Source organism: Gymnoscopelus braueri, assembly GCF_963280865.1.
Source record: "Gymnoscopelus braueri genome assembly, chromosome: 20".
NCBI classification, from domain to species: domain Eukaryota; kingdom Metazoa; phylum Chordata; class Actinopteri; order Myctophiformes; family Myctophidae; genus Gymnoscopelus; species Gymnoscopelus braueri.
In genome coordinates, this window is record NC_137622.1 from 11,121,681 (window position 1) to 11,139,729 (window position 18,049).

Consider the following 18,049-nt stretch of genomic DNA (forward strand, 5'->3'; position numbering starts at 1 on the left):
CGAAACGGGTTAATCTGTCCCTCAATGGACCTGTCTGGAGGTGGTCACCCTATTATGGGTGTGGCAGACAGCAACAAATGTGGGAACTGTGGTGACATAGAAAATGTATAGAGCACATTTTATTAAAAAGAGCACAATTATGTGACAAAGTTTGTGAAGCAGGACGGGAATGGGATCTTATGGGGATTCTTGAAGCAGAGGGTAGTAAGCTATAAATTAGTCACTGGGGTAAATGACATGATGATACACACTCTTGTACAGTAGGTGGCGGTATGCACCTTTACGTCAATAAACAGAGAGAAGAAAACTACCTCCTCCGGTCCAGTAGGTGGCAGTATGCCTTTACGATTGGCAACGTCGCTAATGTAAAATGGTGTATCCTATCCTATGTTGTTCTTGAAAACAGTTAGTTTAGCAGCTTGAGGCTGAGAGAGAGACTATTAACTGTACTAGTAGTAGCGCTAAGAAGAAGATAGTGAAACAAGTGGCAGCGTTTCCATCTGTGGATCAAGGTAAACAACAAGACGACGTGTTCGAGTTGAACGTTAAATAGCTGTATTTACAGACATTAAACAAACCAAAGAAGATCCATGCTAAGCTAACGTTAGCCGCTCTGGCTAATGACGTAGGTTACTCATAACGAGTGGTGGTGATAGAATGAAAACCAACAATGTATTTATTGGTGTTTATATAGCAGCTAGCTCTATTTGTGTTGTAAATAAGCATAATTAAATTAAAATAAACGTAGAAATGTACTCCTTTGTTTGTGTCGCTTGCCGACCAGAGCTGTTATACGATTAGCTATTGTCAGCAAACTTTATAGTCGTGCGATGTAATTAAGTATACAGAAAACATGTGAAATGGGACTTTCTGCTTAAAGGGTACTTTAAGTACCTTTTGATACCAATACTTTTGTACTTTTACACAAGTACATTTCTAATTCCGGACTTTTACTTGGAATAGAGTATTTCTATATTGAAGTATTGATACTTTTACTTAAGTAAAAACATGTGAGTACTTTTTCCACCACTGAGTTTAACACAAGTAACTGTCTTCTTTAGGTTCCAGTCGTCATGGCAGAGGAAGAAGCGATTTCGGGCCCCTCTGATGGCATCGTGGGCCTGAATGATGAACCCAAGAAGATGACCAGAGAGGACTGGAGGAAGAAGAAGGAACTCGAGGAACAGAGAAAACTTGGAAATGCTCCGGCTGAGGTCGACGAGGAGGGGAAGTAAGTGCTATGAGACTTGGTGTTCCCATGGTCTTTCGGGAGGCACCTGGTACTGCTGGCAGCCCAGTCAGACTTTATTAGGGTCTAATCTGACGTTGTCGATGTACAAAGCAGACAGACCACATTAACTGCTGCACCATGGATGGCAGTTGAGTTTATAATAATACAAGCAGACAGCACATCGCTTTGCCATGCGTCCAGGGCCGCCCCGAGGATTCTGGTGGTAGCCCTAAGCAAAATGTGTGGCCCCCCCACAAAACAATCCCAGCGCAACCACCAAATTGAACGCATGCATGCATACACACGCACGCACTCTCACACAGACACACACACACACACACACACACACACCGATGGACAAGTGAATTAACAACAAACTCTCAGCCCTGCATGCGTCATCCGTTTGGTGTCTCTTTGCGATGCGTTACCTGCTTGTACAGTACCCATGGGTACTCTGACAGCAGGTACCATGAGTATTGCATAACCGGGTGGAGCATGCATTCACTTGCGTGTTCCCCCAGTAGTAATTTTGACCCACCCAAACAATTATGATTTCAAAATGTTAAGTTTTACCTCAGATTTCAAGTCTAGTGTTCTGCTGCAATGTTACTGAAAACACGTGTTTCCTGTTCTATTTTCCAGGGATATTAACCCTCACATTCCACAGTACATCAGCTCAGTGCCGTGGTATATCGACCCTTCCAAGCGGCCCACCCTAAAGCATCAGAGGCCACAAGAAGAAGAAGAAGCGTACTCCAGCATTGGAGAGTGGTACAAGAGAGGGGTGCAGGAGGTAACTTTGCACACAGCGACACAGCTAGATAATCCAGTGATGTATTAGAATAGCACTTGACCTTGAGTTCTTGCCTTTCAACAGAAACCAGTCAGCACAAAATTCCGGAAGGGTTCGTGTGAAAACTGCGGTGCAGTGACTCACAAGAAGAAAGACTGTTTAGAGGTACAATGTTGAAACAATTAAAACAATCTTTATCAAAATGCATCTCCACACTTAAAACAGAGTTGACCAGTTGTCCTAAGACATATAACTTTAATTGAACTGTATCAAATAGTGGAAAATAATTCACCACCAATTTTTGCATTTGTCTCCATCAGAGGCCCAGAAAAGTGGGAGCAAAGTTCACGGGTAACGGAATGGCTCCAGATGAGCACTCTCAGATCACATTGGACTTGGACTACGATGGGAAGAGGGATCGCTGGAACGGATACGACCCTGATGACCATGAACGCATTGTGGAAGAGTACGCCAAAGTAGATCTGGTAAGCAAAGGCAGCATGCATAGGAAAGACAACACACAAGCCCTTGCAGAGGCACAGCCAGAAACATTTTGCTGCTCATAAATGATTTAGTAATATAGCAGGGATTATGTTCAATAGTAATGAGCGGGTTGCTCTTAAGGAGCCATTGTGGGTGTTTTTGTAACTTGTGTATTAATGGAACCAAATCCATTTGGTTGCCATTATAAATATCAATATTCAAGGCCGAAAATGTATGCTTTTATTTTAAGATTCTTTATTTCCACTTTGAAAATTGCACTTTAATTAAAGGTTACCAAAAAATTCTGTCTTAAAATGGGGTGATGGTTTTAAAAAGTTTGAGAACCACTGATATAGAGTATAACCCGTCAATATACAGTTCCATCTAGTAGACCATTTAAATCATGTTTTCGCTTAAAGACAATTGCAACATTAGGTGACCTGAAACCAAATTTATCGTTTCATCGAGCATAACACTTGATAAATGTGAATGAAGAATAATTGATCATCTTTCAATCATATACAGTACATCCCTAGTCGGATGCTCTTTTCAGATTTGGTACATGGCTGACATTTTGTGTCTTGTTTCAGGCCAAAAGGACATTGAAGGCCCAGAAGTTGCAGGATGAGTTGGCCTCAGGGAAACTGGAATCTGTAAGTCTTTACTCTTGAATGGTTCTAATCAATAAATAAATAAAACATTTTCTTTTTTTATTACATCACCTGTGGATGTGGCCAATCGATTTGGATTTATTTCTCTTCCTTCTTGTGCAGGAGCGGGAACACAACAGTGAGGATGAGGATGAAGATAAATATGCTGATGACATCGACATGCCCGGTCAGAACTTTGACTCCAAGAGACGTATCACAGTCAGAAATCTGCGTATCAGAGAAGACATTGCTAAGGTAAGAAGGTTTGAGTTTATGCCATAGTTTTATGTAGTCTTAATATTGTTATCTGCAGTAAATGAGAACATAAAAACTATATTTTGGCCCCTTTTTGTAGAAGAGGAAAATCTGGACACTTTAAATTTGTTATTTAGTCTCTCTAATGGATATTCACTGGTGCAGGCATTCAGCCTGGAGATACAGTATGGTAAACAAGCTTGTAGTATGTTTGACCTATTATGTACTGTTTAATAATATTCAAGCTGCCCACAGTTTTAAAGAGATAGAAAGAACAGTCTTGATAATGCAGAGATGACTACTAGTCCTAAAGTAAACCTCTGGTGTCTTTTGTCTTCTAGTACCTGAGGAACCTGGATCCCAATTCTGCCTATTATGATCCCAAGACCCGAGCTATGAGGGAGAACCCTTATTCTAACACTGGCATGGCAGATGATGAGTAAGTTGCTGTTACTGCCGAACATCTCCAAATACATTTTCAAAGAAAATGTATTTGTTTTTATCCTAACCTTTTACCTTTGCCAGGGTGGGGTTTGCTGGAGACAACTTTGTGCGCTACTCTGGGGACACGGTTACCATGGCTCAGACACAATGTAAGTCTACTCTGCAAGATTACTTTCACCTCTCTCCTTCACATGTTGGTGTGGCTGTTTTCCAGATGTTCCTAATATTTTCCCAATTAGGCTTACATGATTTTTGTTCTTTATTTTCTCCAGTTGATATTTGTTGACATGTTATATCATTGTCAGGGTTACTCAAAGCTTGTTTTGTAATATTATAGTAATATACGTAAATACAATAATATATGCGTTTGTGTCTTGGATAGAACATCACACTAGTTCTGTTCAGACCAAAACGATTCGGTCTTCGCAATAGATCACAGTCACATAAATTATTTTCCCGACCATAATGGCTGCCTCTTCCTCCTGTGTGTTAGTGTTTGCCTGGGAGGCGTATGAGAAAGGGTCTGAGGTGCATCTGCAAGCCGACCCCACCAAGCTGGAACTGCTGCACCAGTCCTTTAAAGTTAAAAAGGAGGATTTCAAAGAAAAACAGAAGGAAACCATCTTGGAAAGGGTACGCCTTACTTCAGTTCCTCAGACAATATAGTCACACATACTCACAGCCAGGTCCATTGTGCAATTGTCCCCTTTCACCATCAGTTGTTTGAAAAACCCAGGCGTGTAACCTAATCATCCTTTTTAGACCCAGTCCTGTCGTACTGATATGATGTTTGTGTGTGTGTTGACCAGTACGGAGGTGAGGAGCATTTGGACGCGCCTCCTCGGGAGCTGCTGTTGGCCCAGACAGAGGACTACGTGGAGTACTCTCGCCACGGCGCCGTGCTGAAAGGACAGGAGAAGGCTGTGGCTCGCTCCAAATACGAGGAGGATGTCGTCATCAACAACCATGCGGTACACGGTTCCTTCACTACAGTGTGGCTTGAAAGCATTTATTTCTGCTTATTTGTACTCATGCTCTCTGTAGTACTGGCACGGGCATCATATCTGCTGCTGGTGTTTGAAGTCATTGCCTGTGTCTCAATACACAACCGTTATTTCCAGTCAAGAGTTATTCCATGACTGCTCATATACAGCACAACCTTACTGTAAAATATCACTAGCTAGGTAATGTTAGCCTGTTAGCCTGTTGTATATAAGAAATGCTTGTATTGATTGATTGAATACTTTATTAACAGAGTTTACAAAAAGTACAGAGGTTCAGTATACGATAATGCTAAAAGGATAACACAGAAAGCCCTGATGGCTTGTTTCCATTGTGGTCCTATGTATTCAATTCATCAAGACATAGAAACACATACTATACAAGAAATCATCAATACTAGGAGCAGTAAAAGTATATTTAAAAAAAAAAAAAACAGTTGGGTCATTTCTTTTGGCAAGCTAGAAGTCTTGTCTAGTCCAGTTGCAAATTGTAGACGGGTGCTCTTTTATGCTGGTTTTGAAGGAGGGGAGGGAATCTCATACTTGCCAATGAAGTTATTCTCTGCTTTAATTGTGTCTGCAGTACATTTGGGGTTCCTTCTGGAGGGATGGCTGTTGGGGATTCAAGTGCTGCCACTCAATGGTCAAACTGAGTTACTGCACAGGAGAGGCGGGGATCAGAACAATGGTGAGTTGATTTACATAACATGAAACAAGATATTCTGGTCCATTTAATAGAGCAATATATGATGCACCTTAGTTTTTCATGGTTACTTAATAGTTCATCATTAATAATCTGTCTATAGAGCACCTCGGCTTGTGTTCCATTCGAGGAGGGAATGGAGGAACCAGAGGAGGAAGAACAGCCAAAGACTCTGCTGCAGGTAAGAGACACCTCTGGAGAGGAGACATCTCCTTTGGTCAGATGACAGGAGACATCTGGTCTGGTCAGATGAAATGAGACGAGACATCTTGTCTGGTCTGTTGGGATCAAATGAGACATCTCGTCTGGACAGATAAGATCTTATTAGACATCTGGTCTGGTGGTCAGATGAGATCATCTAGTCGGATGAGATCAGATGACCCATCTCACCTTGGCAGCAACAACATGGGTAGAAAAATACTGCCGACAAATCAAAAACTACTCTGCGATTTACTGAGGTTTGATTTCAAAGTACAACAGCTAAAGTCAGTCAGCTTAAAGTAATACTAGGTAACGTTTTCAACAAAACTAAAGTTAAATTGTATATCTTTTGCGAGTGGCAAAAGTTTCACAACACCCACTCCGTGAATTTCACCCCCGGAAGCCTTTTATTTATATATTTTCTATTGAACGTGTACGGGGGGGACTTTCCCGGGAAAATGACGTTCCTGGCCAACGTCATGACGTCGTGGCCGACGTCCTCAGGAACTACCGCAACGGTTTCCTGTTTGGCCAGGAACTACCGCGCTATTAACAAAAAGGAACCTCACGCTGATTTTAAGATAATGTAGGATTGGGAGATCGAAAAAGAACAGAAAAAGAAAGCACAGCTCATGGTAACTAATGCTCCACTGGCTAAGAGAAACGATCCGTAGATAGTATAAAACAATTAAAAGATCGCTTTTTGAAACGCTTCCGGCTTCCGGTGAAAACGAATGGAATTCTGGGTAATCGAGGACTAGGGAAATTGTATGCAGTGACGGTAGTGACCAGCAGAGGTTGCTAAAAATCGTTATTTGTGATTTTGCATTGTACAACTTTAATGCCTCAACCTGAAATGACCAGAAAAGCTGGGATACATACCATATGTCATAAAAGAAGACAAAATGGGGATGCATAATTACTTGTTTTTCCTATAAACTCCTAAAGCAGCAGCTTCCTTCATTCGTGTTTTTATCCTCTGAGGCAGTCGTCCATCTTTGATAAATATTTCCCGATGACGTCATCAATATAACAGTCAAATGTGTTCTGATCACCAGATGCATCTAGAGAAGATGAAAGACAAGAAGAAGAAGAAAAAGAGCAAGAAGAACAAGAAGAAACACGACTCAGACAGCAGCGACTCTGAGGATGAAGAGAAGAAGAAGGAGAAGCTGAAGAAGGTAATTTTGTGTGTGTTTGTCTTTTTGCTAGAGCAGGGTGATGGTGAAATGGTATGGTATGTGGATATCAAAAGGCACTGTACATCGTGACGGCTTATGTTTTGCCTTTGCAGAGTGCAGTATTCTATATCTGCAACTTACCAACACTTAAAATATAAGTATTTTTTTTTTCATATTTTGGGGCCATACACTCTTATAAACTTTGTGTTGGCAAATGTTTTACCAACTGAGCTTACAACATTCACATCTTTTAACTCAATATCCACATGTTTTATGTTTTCCCAAAAGGTTGAAAGTTATAAATACAATTTGTGTGAATGCGTATGGCATAAACTTCCTGCTACTGTAGATCCCCATGTTGTATGAGCCTAAACTGTTGCCATGGATGTGACTTTCCTGTTTTGGCTGTGTCTGCATTATTGCGCTGACAGTGTGCAAGTTTGACAAATGACAGCCATAACTGGTAAACACATCCCTCTTCCTTTTTTATTTAGAAATCCATGTAGAATGGATAGTTGACACAGGCTGAGATGGTGGCAATAAAATCCAATGTGGCGTGTTGTCCTTTCTCAGTCTGTCGGCGCCAGTTATACAGGTTCAGCATTTCAAACTTTAATCAGTCCTGCTGCCGCTGAAACAACGTTTACTGCCCTCAAACTAGAGGCCCTCTTTTGTTTATATCTGTTTATTTACTGGAATAAATCTTGTGAATAACATGGATTAAACGGAAATGGAGACATCATAGAGTTCTGTTATTGGTGAATTATTTAACATCAACAGCGTTGAAGGATACAATAACAATGTTTTCTGTAATCTGTCTGTCATATTAGCAAACTCTCGAGATGTTTGTCTCATTCTCTCTGTCTCCCAGGCCCTCAGTGCAGAGGACAAGAGGGTAAAGGAGGTGGAGGCCCTCATGAAGGTGGACGAGAGGAAGAGACCCTACAACAGCCTTTACGAGGTGAAGGAACCCACCGAGGAGGAGCTGGAGGCGTTCAGAATGAAACGCAGCCGGGAAGACGACCCCATGGCCTCCTTCCTGAAGCAGTGACCTGGCCTTCTGCATCCACTTCCTGTATTCTTTTCCTTCATCCGCTCTTAGAGCTGTTGATTCTCAGATGATGATTTCCTTCCCACCGCACCCAGTTGGACTCTCAATCTGTCAGTAGGATTCTGACCGGTGGTTTTGACCCGACTTTTAAATAACAGCTTATTTTGTAGCTGTGACATCACATATACTTTCATATGAAAAGTGAGCTGCATGTTTTTTTTGTTTTTACTTAACTAGGTCTCCCATGAAAATGTAAATATTGAATACCTTTCCATTAAAAAGCAGACTCAAGAGCAGCATCCATCTCTTAAACATCTACTCTTAAGTGGAATAAATACATTTGTATTTTTCAATGTTTTGTGTGCAGTGTAATCCAGTGGATTATGCTGTGAGTGCTGTTGCCTCACAGCAAGAAGGTACTGGGTTTGTGTGGAGGTTGGATGTTCTCCCTGTGTTAAGTTGGATTTCCTCAAGGTGCTCTATTTCAGTGTTTCTCAACCTATTTGGAGTATTGGAGCACTATATTACAAACAATCCCCACCCCATTTCTCCACAACAATATGTATTTATCTAGTAGTATATAACAAGGCATAAAACAGCACTTTCTATTTAATTTGAATTAATAATACATAATTAACACGAATGATCTTAACATTGTAATGCATGTAAGCTTGTATATCAGCTGTTTTCGGTGCTTGACACCAGGACAACTAAATGTGCCTTTTTTTTAGGGACTAAATATATTATAAATTAATTAAAAAAAATGTTTTTCCCATGGCTCACCTGTAATTATGCCATGTACCCTTAGTAGTCCGTGGACCACTGGTTGAGAAACAGTGCTGTAGTTTTCTCAGGGGGAGATGGCGTGAACCTGGAGGGAGAGGTTGTCTGTGATGCTTGGCAATGCATAATTGGGCCGAAATTTTGGGAGAAGCCCGTATGGGACCGACCAACTTCAATTTCGGCGTCTGCATCGCCGGCGACCCGAGGGAGCGATGTGCCACGGGGGAAGTCGGATCAGCAGATATGGAGTACCTTATGTCATCAATATGATGTCATAGACTGGCCTGGACTCCATATCTGAACATGACTGACACAGAACTATATGGGCATAAAAGAGACACAGACAGACAGACGGGTACTCTGACATTGGGTACAACGCGTATTGCATAACTGGGTTGGGCATTTACTCCTGACATATCGTTCCCGAGTTGGCCAATATGGCGATTTGTCCCCCCACCCTCGATACCCCCCACCCTTTCTCAATACAGGCCCCTGCCGTCCCAATCCAAACTTCATCCTCTGACTCCCTCCCCATGTTGTAATCCAAGAGATTGTGTTGCCATGGAATTTGTATTCAGTAACTGACAACATTTCAATCTGACCCACCCAGCTTCTCCACCAGCAGCCCAGACAGATTAAATCCTGGCCAGTCAGGACCCTTTTATATGGAGTGTTTGGAAGGAAAATGGTGTAACATAATCCAATTATCACTGTGAAAACACAGGAAATGCTGTAAACATACTGTAAGAGAAAATGTTATTTATGCTTAAGGGAGAATTTGGCAGAACAAAGACGGGTACAGAAGGTAAACAGATTACAAAGAGATGCCAATGGAGTCTAGAGACTATAGATGAGTATATAAACAATAAGTGCATCGGTTTACATATAAGCTACAATTAACTTGAGATCACATCACACAAATAAAGTGCTGAATATCTGATAATCTGAATAAATATTTTATGAAAGTGCAGTTGCCAGCTTCTTCAAAGAAGTCACAAATTTAACTAGAAAAAGTGCTCCTCGGAGCACAGGTCTCCGCCAGGTCAGGTACGTTATTCTGGCCTCCTGGTGGCGCTATAATAGGCCAATGTGAAAAGGGTGCCAACCGTATCATTTATTCTTGCATTGACACTGCATTCATGATTTGAGGCATTGTGTTCCAAAAATGTGTTTTGCTAAATTAGACCTGCTGGTGGTGTATAACAGGTGAGAAGGGTGGCATTTCTTCCTCGGCCTAGTGGGAATGTGCGTGTGAAATTTCACGGAAATCGCAAGCTGTGTGTATACTTTGAGGCATTTTGTTCAAAACGGACCAATCCTGCAAACTTTGGAAGCCAACCTTAGGCAATGAGGATAAAATATGGGAAATTGGACAGATCCGTGTTGATCACATGACTATAGTGATACTGTGTACTGATTTACATGACGTTTGGATAAGATTTGTAGGAGTAATATTAAAAAATGGGTTTTGCACAAATCGGCCTCCTGGTGGCGCTATAACAGGCCCATGTGAAAGATTTGGGGCAGAAGTTCTGAATTGGCATCCAGGGAGTGTGTGTGCACAGTTTCGGAGCGACCGGGCCAACGGTGCCGGAGATTAGCTGGTGACAGACGGACACACACACGGACGGACGGACGGACAGGGGGTAAAACATACTCTCTCGCCATGCCTTCGGCCTGGCGGAGACAATAAGTCTTAAAAGCTGGAGTGATGAAAGAAATGTGCGTGTGCGTGTGCGTGCGTACCTGCCAAGAATTCTCCTTTTCCTCAATTTCCATCATTTAAACCAGCCTACGGAAGAGTAGGCCTCCACAGCAGTGTTTGTTGCTCTTCTGTGCTCCAGGAGTAGATTTATTTTTAGTTTGTTTTGTACTGAACCGAAATATGCTCTGAACTGCTATATAGGGTTTATTGTTGTGAAATGGTTTGGAAGGTACTACTGCTCAATCACAAATTAGCTATCATGGACACTGAAGGAAATATTTAACTTGTAAGGTTGAATAGGGTTGGATACTTGGATTGTTACCAAACCTTTTAGTGCCATACATTGTGAGCTTTACATCCTGATTTGCTTGATTGGTGAGGCTCTAAGTTAGCCTAGTGACAGTTAGCTCCGGAAAGACACAGACAGACAGGCAAGACAGACATATAAATAGTTACATGTCTGTCTTGCCTGTCTGTGTCTGTCCGGAGCTTATCTTGCAAATCCGCAGGTCGCCAAATTTCTTGTACACGCTGTCACTATAGGCTAACTTAGAGCATCACCAATTTTTTGTCCCAGGTTCTATACTTCTTTAAATCACTTTTTATAATCGTTCGGATGACATCATCAGCTAGACTCTTTCAGCCGTCTGTCAAGGAATGTATTTTATAAGGAAGAGACGCTGACGTCATTTTCTTTATCTAGCCGTCTGTAAGGAAGTGAATGTTGGTCGAATCGGGCAGAGACCGTGCCCATATATGGAGTGATGTCATAGACGATTGGTATCATACTGTAGACTGTCTGAGATCCATATGAAGCCCTGCCGTTATTGGACCAAAACAAATAAATCTGAAAGAAAAAGTATCTGCAGTCCCATGAGGTCCACCCACCACTGCAGTAGCCCGGGTCCAGGAGCACCCCTCAGCCCGCAGTGACGTCATTGTGACATCAGCGCAACAGCCATATTATATCAGGTGTGCCCTCTTCACCGTTGTTCAGTCGTTGGCAGGTTTTTAAGTAGTTTGAAAATTGTAGTGAGAGTCGGTATTTGGGTGATGTTTTAATGGTACTTCTTCATTAAAACAAAGGGACTGGGAAAGCAAAGAAGAGTGAAAATCATTAAGGCAGGCCACAAGGGAGCATGGCAGGAGGGCGCACTTTGCAGAACGCACCGACACCCAGCATAAATCAAGCGGACAAGGCGGAGCACCACACATCCAGCGATGGGAAGCACAAAGCGTCCGGTTGGCTGTCTTTACTTTCGTTTGCCATCCTTCTCCTGGCCTGGTTGGTAGGATTCAGCTCAAGACTTTTCGCAGTGATCCGGTTCGAGAGCATCATCCACGAGTTTGACCCGTGGTTCAACTACAGAGCAACGCAATATCTCACCACCAATGGCTTCTACGAGTTCCTTAACTGGTTCGACGAGAGAGCTTGGTACCCGCTGGGCAGGATTGTCGGGGGAACGGTATTTCCAGGGTTGATGGTCACTGCGGGACTGATCCACTACGTCCTCAACCTGCTGCACATCACCGTTCACATCCGTGACGTGTGTGTGTTCTTGGCGCCGGTGTTCAGTGGCTTAACCTCCATTTCCACGTTCCTGCTGACCAGGGAGCTGTGGAGCCACAGCGCCGGCTTGCTGGCCGCCTGCTTCATCGCCATCGTGCCCGGTTACACCCAGCGTTCGGTGGCGGGCTCCTACGACAACGAGGGCATTGCCATTTTTGCCCTCCAGTTCACCTACTACCTATGGGTGAAATCAGTGAAGACCGGCTCTGTGCTCTGGACCATTTTCTGCAGTATCTCTTACTTCTACATGGTATCTGCATGGGGAGGTTATGTGTTCATTATCAATCTGATCCCTCTGCATGTGCTCGTACTACTGCTGATGCAGCGCTATAGCAGTCGAGTGTACGTGGCCTACAGTACGTTCTACATCATGGGCCTTGTGCTTTCCCTGCAGATTCCTTTTGTGGGCTTCCAGCCAGTCAGGACCAGCGAGCACATGGCCGCTGCAGGTGTGTTTGGCCTGCTGCAGGCCTACGCCTTCATCCACTACTTGAGGGATCGTCTGACCAGACGGGAGTTCCTGACTCTGTTCTTCCTCTGTATCCCGACCGCGGCTGTCGTCGGCACCCTCGCTCTCATCTACCTGACGTACGCCGGTTACATCGCTCCGTGGAGCGGGCGTTTCTACTCGCTCTGGGACACCGGCTATGCTATGGTCCACATCCCCTTGATAGCGTCGGTGGCAGAGCATCAAACGCCAACCTGGTGGCCCTTCTTCTTCAACCTGCATGTCTTGGTGTGCACTTTCCCGGCAGGCCTCTGGTTCTGCATCAAGAACATCAATGACGAGCGAGTCTTCGTTGCGTTGTACGCCATCAGTGCGGTGTACTTCGCCGGTGTAATGTCGCGGCTGATCTTGACGTTGACTCCGGTGGTGTGCGTTCTGTCCGCGGTGGCGTTCTCCAGCGTGTTCGAATGTTACCTGGCGGACGACGCCAACAGAGACGACAAACCCCCCGCAGAGGACAAGAGGAACTCTGGGAAGCTCTCTGATAAGTCTGGAAAGGTGTGTAAACAACACGTGTCTGAGAAGGAGAGGCCAGAGAGAGGGCAGAACGAGAGGTCTGGAAAGGTGCGTAAACAACATGTGCCCGAGAAGGAGAGGCCAGAGAGAGGGCAGATCGAGGGTTCCGGAAAGGTGCGTAAACAACACGTGCCTGAGCAGAAGCCAGAGATAGAGCAGATAGAGAAGGGTCTTGGGTACAAAACCAAGACCGCAGTGTGCGTTACGATGTTGATACTACTCGTGCTGTTTGCCATGCACTGTACCAATGTCACCAAGTCTGCTTACTCCCACCCCAGTGTGGTACTGACTACAGGGAACCGTGATGGATCGACCAACATCATCGATGACTACAGGGAGGCGTACTATTGGCTGAGAAAGAACACCGATGATCACGCGCGGATCATGTCGTGGTGGGACTACGGCTACCAGATCGCCGGCATGGCTAACAGAACCACGATAGTCGACAACAACACGTGGAACAATAGTCATATAGCACTGGTGGGAAAAGCCATGGCGTCCAATGAGAGCGCAGCTTATGAGATCCTGAGGTCCCTGGATGTAGACTATGTTCTAGTCATCTTTGGGGGAGTGATGGCCCAGGGTGATGACATCAGCAAGTTCCTGTGGATGGTGCGGATAGCGGAGGGGGAACACCCCAAAGACATCAGGGAGAGTGACTACCTCACCGCCCAGGGAGAGTACAGGGTGGATGAGGCCGGTACAACCACGATGTTCAACTCCCTCGTGTACAAGATGTGCTACTATCGCTTCGGGGAGCTGCAGGTGAACCCCCAGAAACAGCCCGGCTATGACCGGGCACGCGGCTACGTGATCGGCAGCAAAGACATAACGTTCAAACATCTGGAGGAGGCGTTTACCTCAGAACACTGGCTGGTCCGAATCTACAAGGTCAAGGATCCGGAGAACAGGGAACCTCTGGACCACAAACTGCGCAGTTTCAATCCCAAGCAGGCGTACACATCCAAAAAGAATTCCCACAGGAAGCAAGGACACATTAAGAACAAGTTGGTCCTGAAAAAAGTCAACTGATTAACAGCAAGAAATAACGGAGATGAGCCACTAGGAAAACAAAACATTCAAATTGCAAGCGTGCCAGTGATACCCCAAGCCCAGTTGTGTCGGGGCATGCTCGTTTTGGTTCATGCATGTGGAAGGTTTTGAAACAAATGCATGACATTTAAAAAACTTAAAAAACGGGTGATTTGTACTGGAAGGTACTGTTCCAATCAAGACTGATTGATCCTGTCTTACCTCACTTCAAAACACATAAATGGCTTTTTGAAGTGACACACCTATTTATAGGATTTTATTTCGTCATGCGTCCCTCTAGCCAATCAAAGGCATTGGTGTCAACATATTGACACGTGTCACGTGGAGCTTGACCAATGTTAGCTTGGCTAGGAGGGAGGTGAACACACAGCGGGACGAAGCGAAAACATACTCTCCGCCTCCGGCGGAGACAATTAGGTGTGAATCGATTGCTTGTAACTTTTATTCATTTACTTAAGGAGGGGGAGCACACATCATTTCATGGGTAGCCTATGTATCTCTCAACTTGGTGCCTGCTGTCTCATTAATGAAACCCACACAAAGAAACCCATTTCTGTAGTTTGTCTATGTTTGCATGTGTTTAATGTTTAAAGTTCCAGCTGAATGCTGTGGATTGTTTTTTAATGCAAAAGCACTGCCTCGCCCGACAGCTGGGGCGCTTTTATTGGTCTTGGCTCTGCATCTCAGAATTGATCAGACACACATCTGGTAAAACCCCCATAAAGAATTTTCACCCCAATCAGCTATTTGAGGCATAAAGAAAATAAACAACTGAACGTTTATTAATCCCTCTATGGAAATTCTGTTTGTTTATTAGGTTTAGGCTTATTTACCAATGCTCAACTTATTAAATCAATACGTTAACATAACATGTAGCATCATTTTATGTTACCGTATCCATCATGTTTGTTTTTTATACGCCAATTATAACAAAAAACATCAAGCTATGATTACATCTTATGCATTTAATCTCAATTGGCTGGTTAATATCCTATATTTCTCATACGGTGAGATTGGGAACGAATGATTATGTGTCAGCCTCAGTTGTGCAATACTGTTGCACTGGGTTGAGTGTAATGTAATTACATCATTGTGAAAGCATTCCTTGGCAGCCAGCGTGTGTTCGCCTAAACAAGGGCGGATGTTATGGATCGTGTGATTCAGCGCAAACCAGATTTCTACTTCTATTTATGCTTCACTACTTACGAGTGCTATGTGGTCTGAATATTGGAAAATCATGTAGGCAACTTTTTTGTGTGCTCCCATGTGGAAAAAGAAGCAGTATAGTTGTGAAGAATGCCCACAGGCTATAACTTATCAGCTGGTGAGTACCTTGTTCGTTTCAAATCTCCAGAATGTTCTCTTTACAAGAAGAACAAGCTGTCAGCTGCATTCTATTAGGCCTGCTACAATCTGATGCATACTATACATTATCTATAAAGTAATCTGTGTAGAATGGAGTCATTGTGTGAAACTAATCATGCTATTTAGATGACAACTCAGTTGGCTGTTTATACTTTATCTACAAGGCATCCTTTTGTGTGTGTTGTGTTTTTAGATGTGTGCCGCCACCTTATAGACTCACTCCCTGTTACTTACTTACTTACGCTATAGCCCAACTTTGGGCATATAGGCCACGAACAAGAACTCTCCAGGCATCCCGGTCCTGGGCCAATTTCTCCAGCTGTCCCCATGTGTGGCCACACTCTTCGCAAACCTGCATCTAATATCACGAGACACACCCTGTTCTGGAACCCACAGGGGAGAAGGAAGAGGGGCAGACCAAGAAACACCTGGCGGCGTAACCTGGATGCAGATTTGAATAGATCTGGCCACACGTGGGGACAGCTGGTCACTGCCTGTATCATGAACATATTCATACATATTTTGTAAACAGACGTTTTTCCAGTCCAGAGATACTGGCAAAGACTCATACGGGTACCCTTCATCTCCTCTTGTCTCCAATAAGGGTCCATCATGCTCCACACATGCCTGCTGTTCTGTTTGCTGTCCATCACCTCCTCACAGTCGATGAGGTACTCCTCCGTCAATAAAGGACGCAACATCACGATCCACTCATCCCAGCTTGTCTGCAGTCTGCCGGGACCACAGGGGCCACCAGGAAACCCTGGAGTTCCAGGATCTCCCGGCACCATGGGCCCCATGGGGGCCCCGGGGAAGGACGGCCTGGATGGAAAGGATGGAGAGAAAGCAGAAAAAGGAGACCACGGTACAATTTTAACATACGTAACTGGCTTCTTGCTTTGGTGGTTACACATGTTAAGGAAGCTACTTCATGTCAAGGGCAGAGGTATTGTTTTTGTTTGTTGTTATGTAGTTGTTTTTCACTGTAGCATACTGTTGTTGTGTCTCTGTCCTCAGGTGAGCCGGGGAGGCCTGGGAACCAGGGCAAGCCAGGTGTTGAGGGACGTGAGGGGGTTATTGGCAAAGCTGGACCCAGGGGTCTAAAGGGGCCGCATGGGACCCCAGGCGTATCCGGAATTGGGGGCAAGAAGGGAGAGGCAGGCGACGGGGGCGAGCAAGGCGCTCCGGGGGGCTGTAACTGTGGTAACAGTGCCCGCTCAGCCTTCTCAGTGGCGTTGACGAAGAGTTACCCCAAAGAACGTCTGCCCATTCGGTTCACCCGCATCCTGCTGAACGAAGGGAGCCACTACAACTCCAGCACTGGGAAGTTTGTCTGTGAATTTCCCGGGGTGTACTACTTCACCTATGATGTCACACTGGCTAACAAGCACCTGGCCATCGGGCTGGTCCACAACGGGCAGTACAAGATCAAGACGTTTGATGGCAACACAGGGAACCAGGATGTGTCGTCCGGTTCCACCCTTCTCCGCCTGCAGCGTGGAGATCAGGTCTGGCTTCAGATCTTCTACTCGGATCAGAATGGGCTTTTCTTCGACCCGTTCTGGACGGACAGCACCTTCACTGGTTTCCTTCTCTATGCCGATCAGGACTATCTCGATGAGGCAGACAGAAAAGCGAATACTAAAGCTACCAGTGAGTGACTTTAAGTTCAAAATGTAGTTTAGTTGGGCTTCTAGACTAGAGGTAACACTCACTCGCCCACCACTACCAGAGGATGGGATTGGGAATTGGCAACAACAGTTGGGGAGAAAATTGTTAATAAATTGATTAAAAAGCTTTCTTTCTTTCTTTAAAAAAAGAAAATAAATGTATAGTATACATTTTCAAACTGATGTGTCCAGCATAACTGTGTGTAACAAGTTCTGACACCAGGTGGCAGTCAGCTATCATCTGTGTTGTGTTCTGGTCTTTGGAATTGAATGAATGGATAAAAAGGTGTAATATCAACAAACTATTAACACAATATTTTGCTGTGGAACCGAGTTAAACTAAATGTAATGCCTCAACTCCTGCATTCCAAGTGCTTATAAGGGTGGGGGTCGCCAATTCAAATATATGATTATTTTGGGGGTCACCGCCTGAAAAGGTTGAGAACCACTGAACTAAAGAGCTGGGAAGACCCCTGTTTACTGAACAAACACTCTGAGATTCCTTGTGAATGAAAAGTGCATTACAAATAAAATGTATTATTATTATTGTTATTATTATATTGGTTTTGCAGAATAATGTTCTCCTGAATACAAAATTACATGTTTGTACACATTTTGTTGATGCACTTAAAGGGGTTGTAAGTGATCATTTTTTGTTTTTGTTTTTGAGCCTACATGTTAAATATATTGCAATAGCAATGATTGCTATCAAGTGTTTGTTCAGCAACAGGGGTCTCCAGCTCTAAACTGAAAATACGTTTTCAGATCAGGCTACACCAATTTGATCTAATCAGGAGAGAAACTGGCTCAGACAGGTTAGCAGGGTAAAGAAGTGAAATTTGAAGTGATGAAACAAACAATACAAGATCTGATAAAATTGTAACTG

The 18,049-nt window shown here is 44.0% G+C and overlaps 3 protein-coding genes across 4 annotated transcripts; all 3 read left to right on the forward strand.

Moving 5' to 3' along the window:
• The first annotated feature begins 372 nt into the window (after positions 1 to 372).
• Positions 373 to 8,284, forward strand: slu7 (SLU7 homolog, splicing factor). Its single transcript, XM_080415836.1, has 15 exons — positions 373 to 512; positions 1,062 to 1,231; positions 1,874 to 2,024; positions 2,109 to 2,189; positions 2,345 to 2,509; positions 3,098 to 3,160; positions 3,281 to 3,412; positions 3,754 to 3,851; positions 3,938 to 4,005; positions 4,350 to 4,489; positions 4,666 to 4,827; positions 5,441 to 5,545; positions 5,664 to 5,741; positions 6,820 to 6,942; positions 7,814 to 8,284. Exons 2-15 carry the CDS (start codon positions 1,074 to 1,076, stop codon positions 7,991 to 7,993), a joined length of 1,704 nt encoding a protein of 567 aa, XP_080271962.1. The 5' UTR covers positions 373 to 512; positions 1,062 to 1,073; the 3' UTR covers positions 7,994 to 8,284.
• A 3,336-nt stretch (positions 8,285 to 11,620) lies between these two features.
• LOC308075544 (dolichyl-diphosphooligosaccharide--protein glycosyltransferase subunit STT3B-like) lies at positions 11,621 to 14,107 on the forward strand (the record flags this gene model as incomplete). Its single annotated transcript, XM_080415490.1, has 2 exons — positions 11,621 to 13,072; positions 13,217 to 14,107. The coding sequence occupies 2 exons, from the start codon at positions 11,621 to 11,623 to the stop codon at positions 14,105 to 14,107; spliced, it is 2,343 nt and encodes a 780-aa protein (XP_080271616.1).
• Positions 14,108 to 15,270: 1,163 nt separating this feature from the next.
• Positions 15,271 to 17,452, forward strand: c1qtnf2 (C1q and TNF related 2). 2 transcript variants are annotated; one of them, XM_080415388.1, is made up of 3 exons: positions 15,271 to 15,452; positions 16,157 to 16,358; positions 16,511 to 17,452. In XM_080415388.1, exons 1-3 carry the CDS (start codon positions 15,393 to 15,395, stop codon positions 17,152 to 17,154), a joined length of 906 nt encoding a protein of 301 aa, XP_080271514.1. In that variant the 5' UTR covers positions 15,271 to 15,392; the 3' UTR covers positions 17,155 to 17,452. The 2 variants fall into 2 exon arrangements, with proteins under 2 accessions (XP_080271514.1, XP_080271513.1); XM_080415387.1 differs by having other exon boundaries at positions 15,288 to 15,452; positions 16,098 to 16,358.
• Positions 17,453 to 18,049: the final 597 nt, after the last annotated feature.

What these genes read in the sequence shown, in the direction of transcription:
- slu7 (XM_080415836.1), top strand. Translation starts at nt 1,074, where the DNA reads ATGGCAGAGGAAGAAGCGATTTCGGGCCCCTCTGATGGCATCGTGGGC. An exon ending in GAGGTCGACGAGGAGGGGAA is followed by an intron (nt 1,232 to 1,873) that starts GTAAGTGCTATG and finishes TCTATTTTCCAG; the next exon opens with GGATATTAACCCTCACATTC. An exon ending in ACAAGAGAGGGGTGCAGGAG is followed by an intron (nt 2,025 to 2,108) that starts GTAACTTTGCAC and finishes GCCTTTCAACAG; the next exon opens with AAACCAGTCAGCACAAAATT.
- c1qtnf2 (XM_080415387.1), top strand. Translation starts at nt 15,425, where the DNA reads ATGCCCACAGGCTATAACTTATCAGCTG. An exon ending in AGGCTATAACTTATCAGCTG is followed by an intron (nt 15,453 to 16,097) that starts GTGAGTACCTTG and finishes GTCTCCAATAAG; the next exon opens with GGTCCATCATGCTCCACACA. An exon ending in AGCAGAAAAAGGAGACCACG is followed by an intron (nt 16,359 to 16,510) that starts GTACAATTTTAA and finishes CTCTGTCCTCAG; the next exon opens with GTGAGCCGGGGAGGCCTGGG.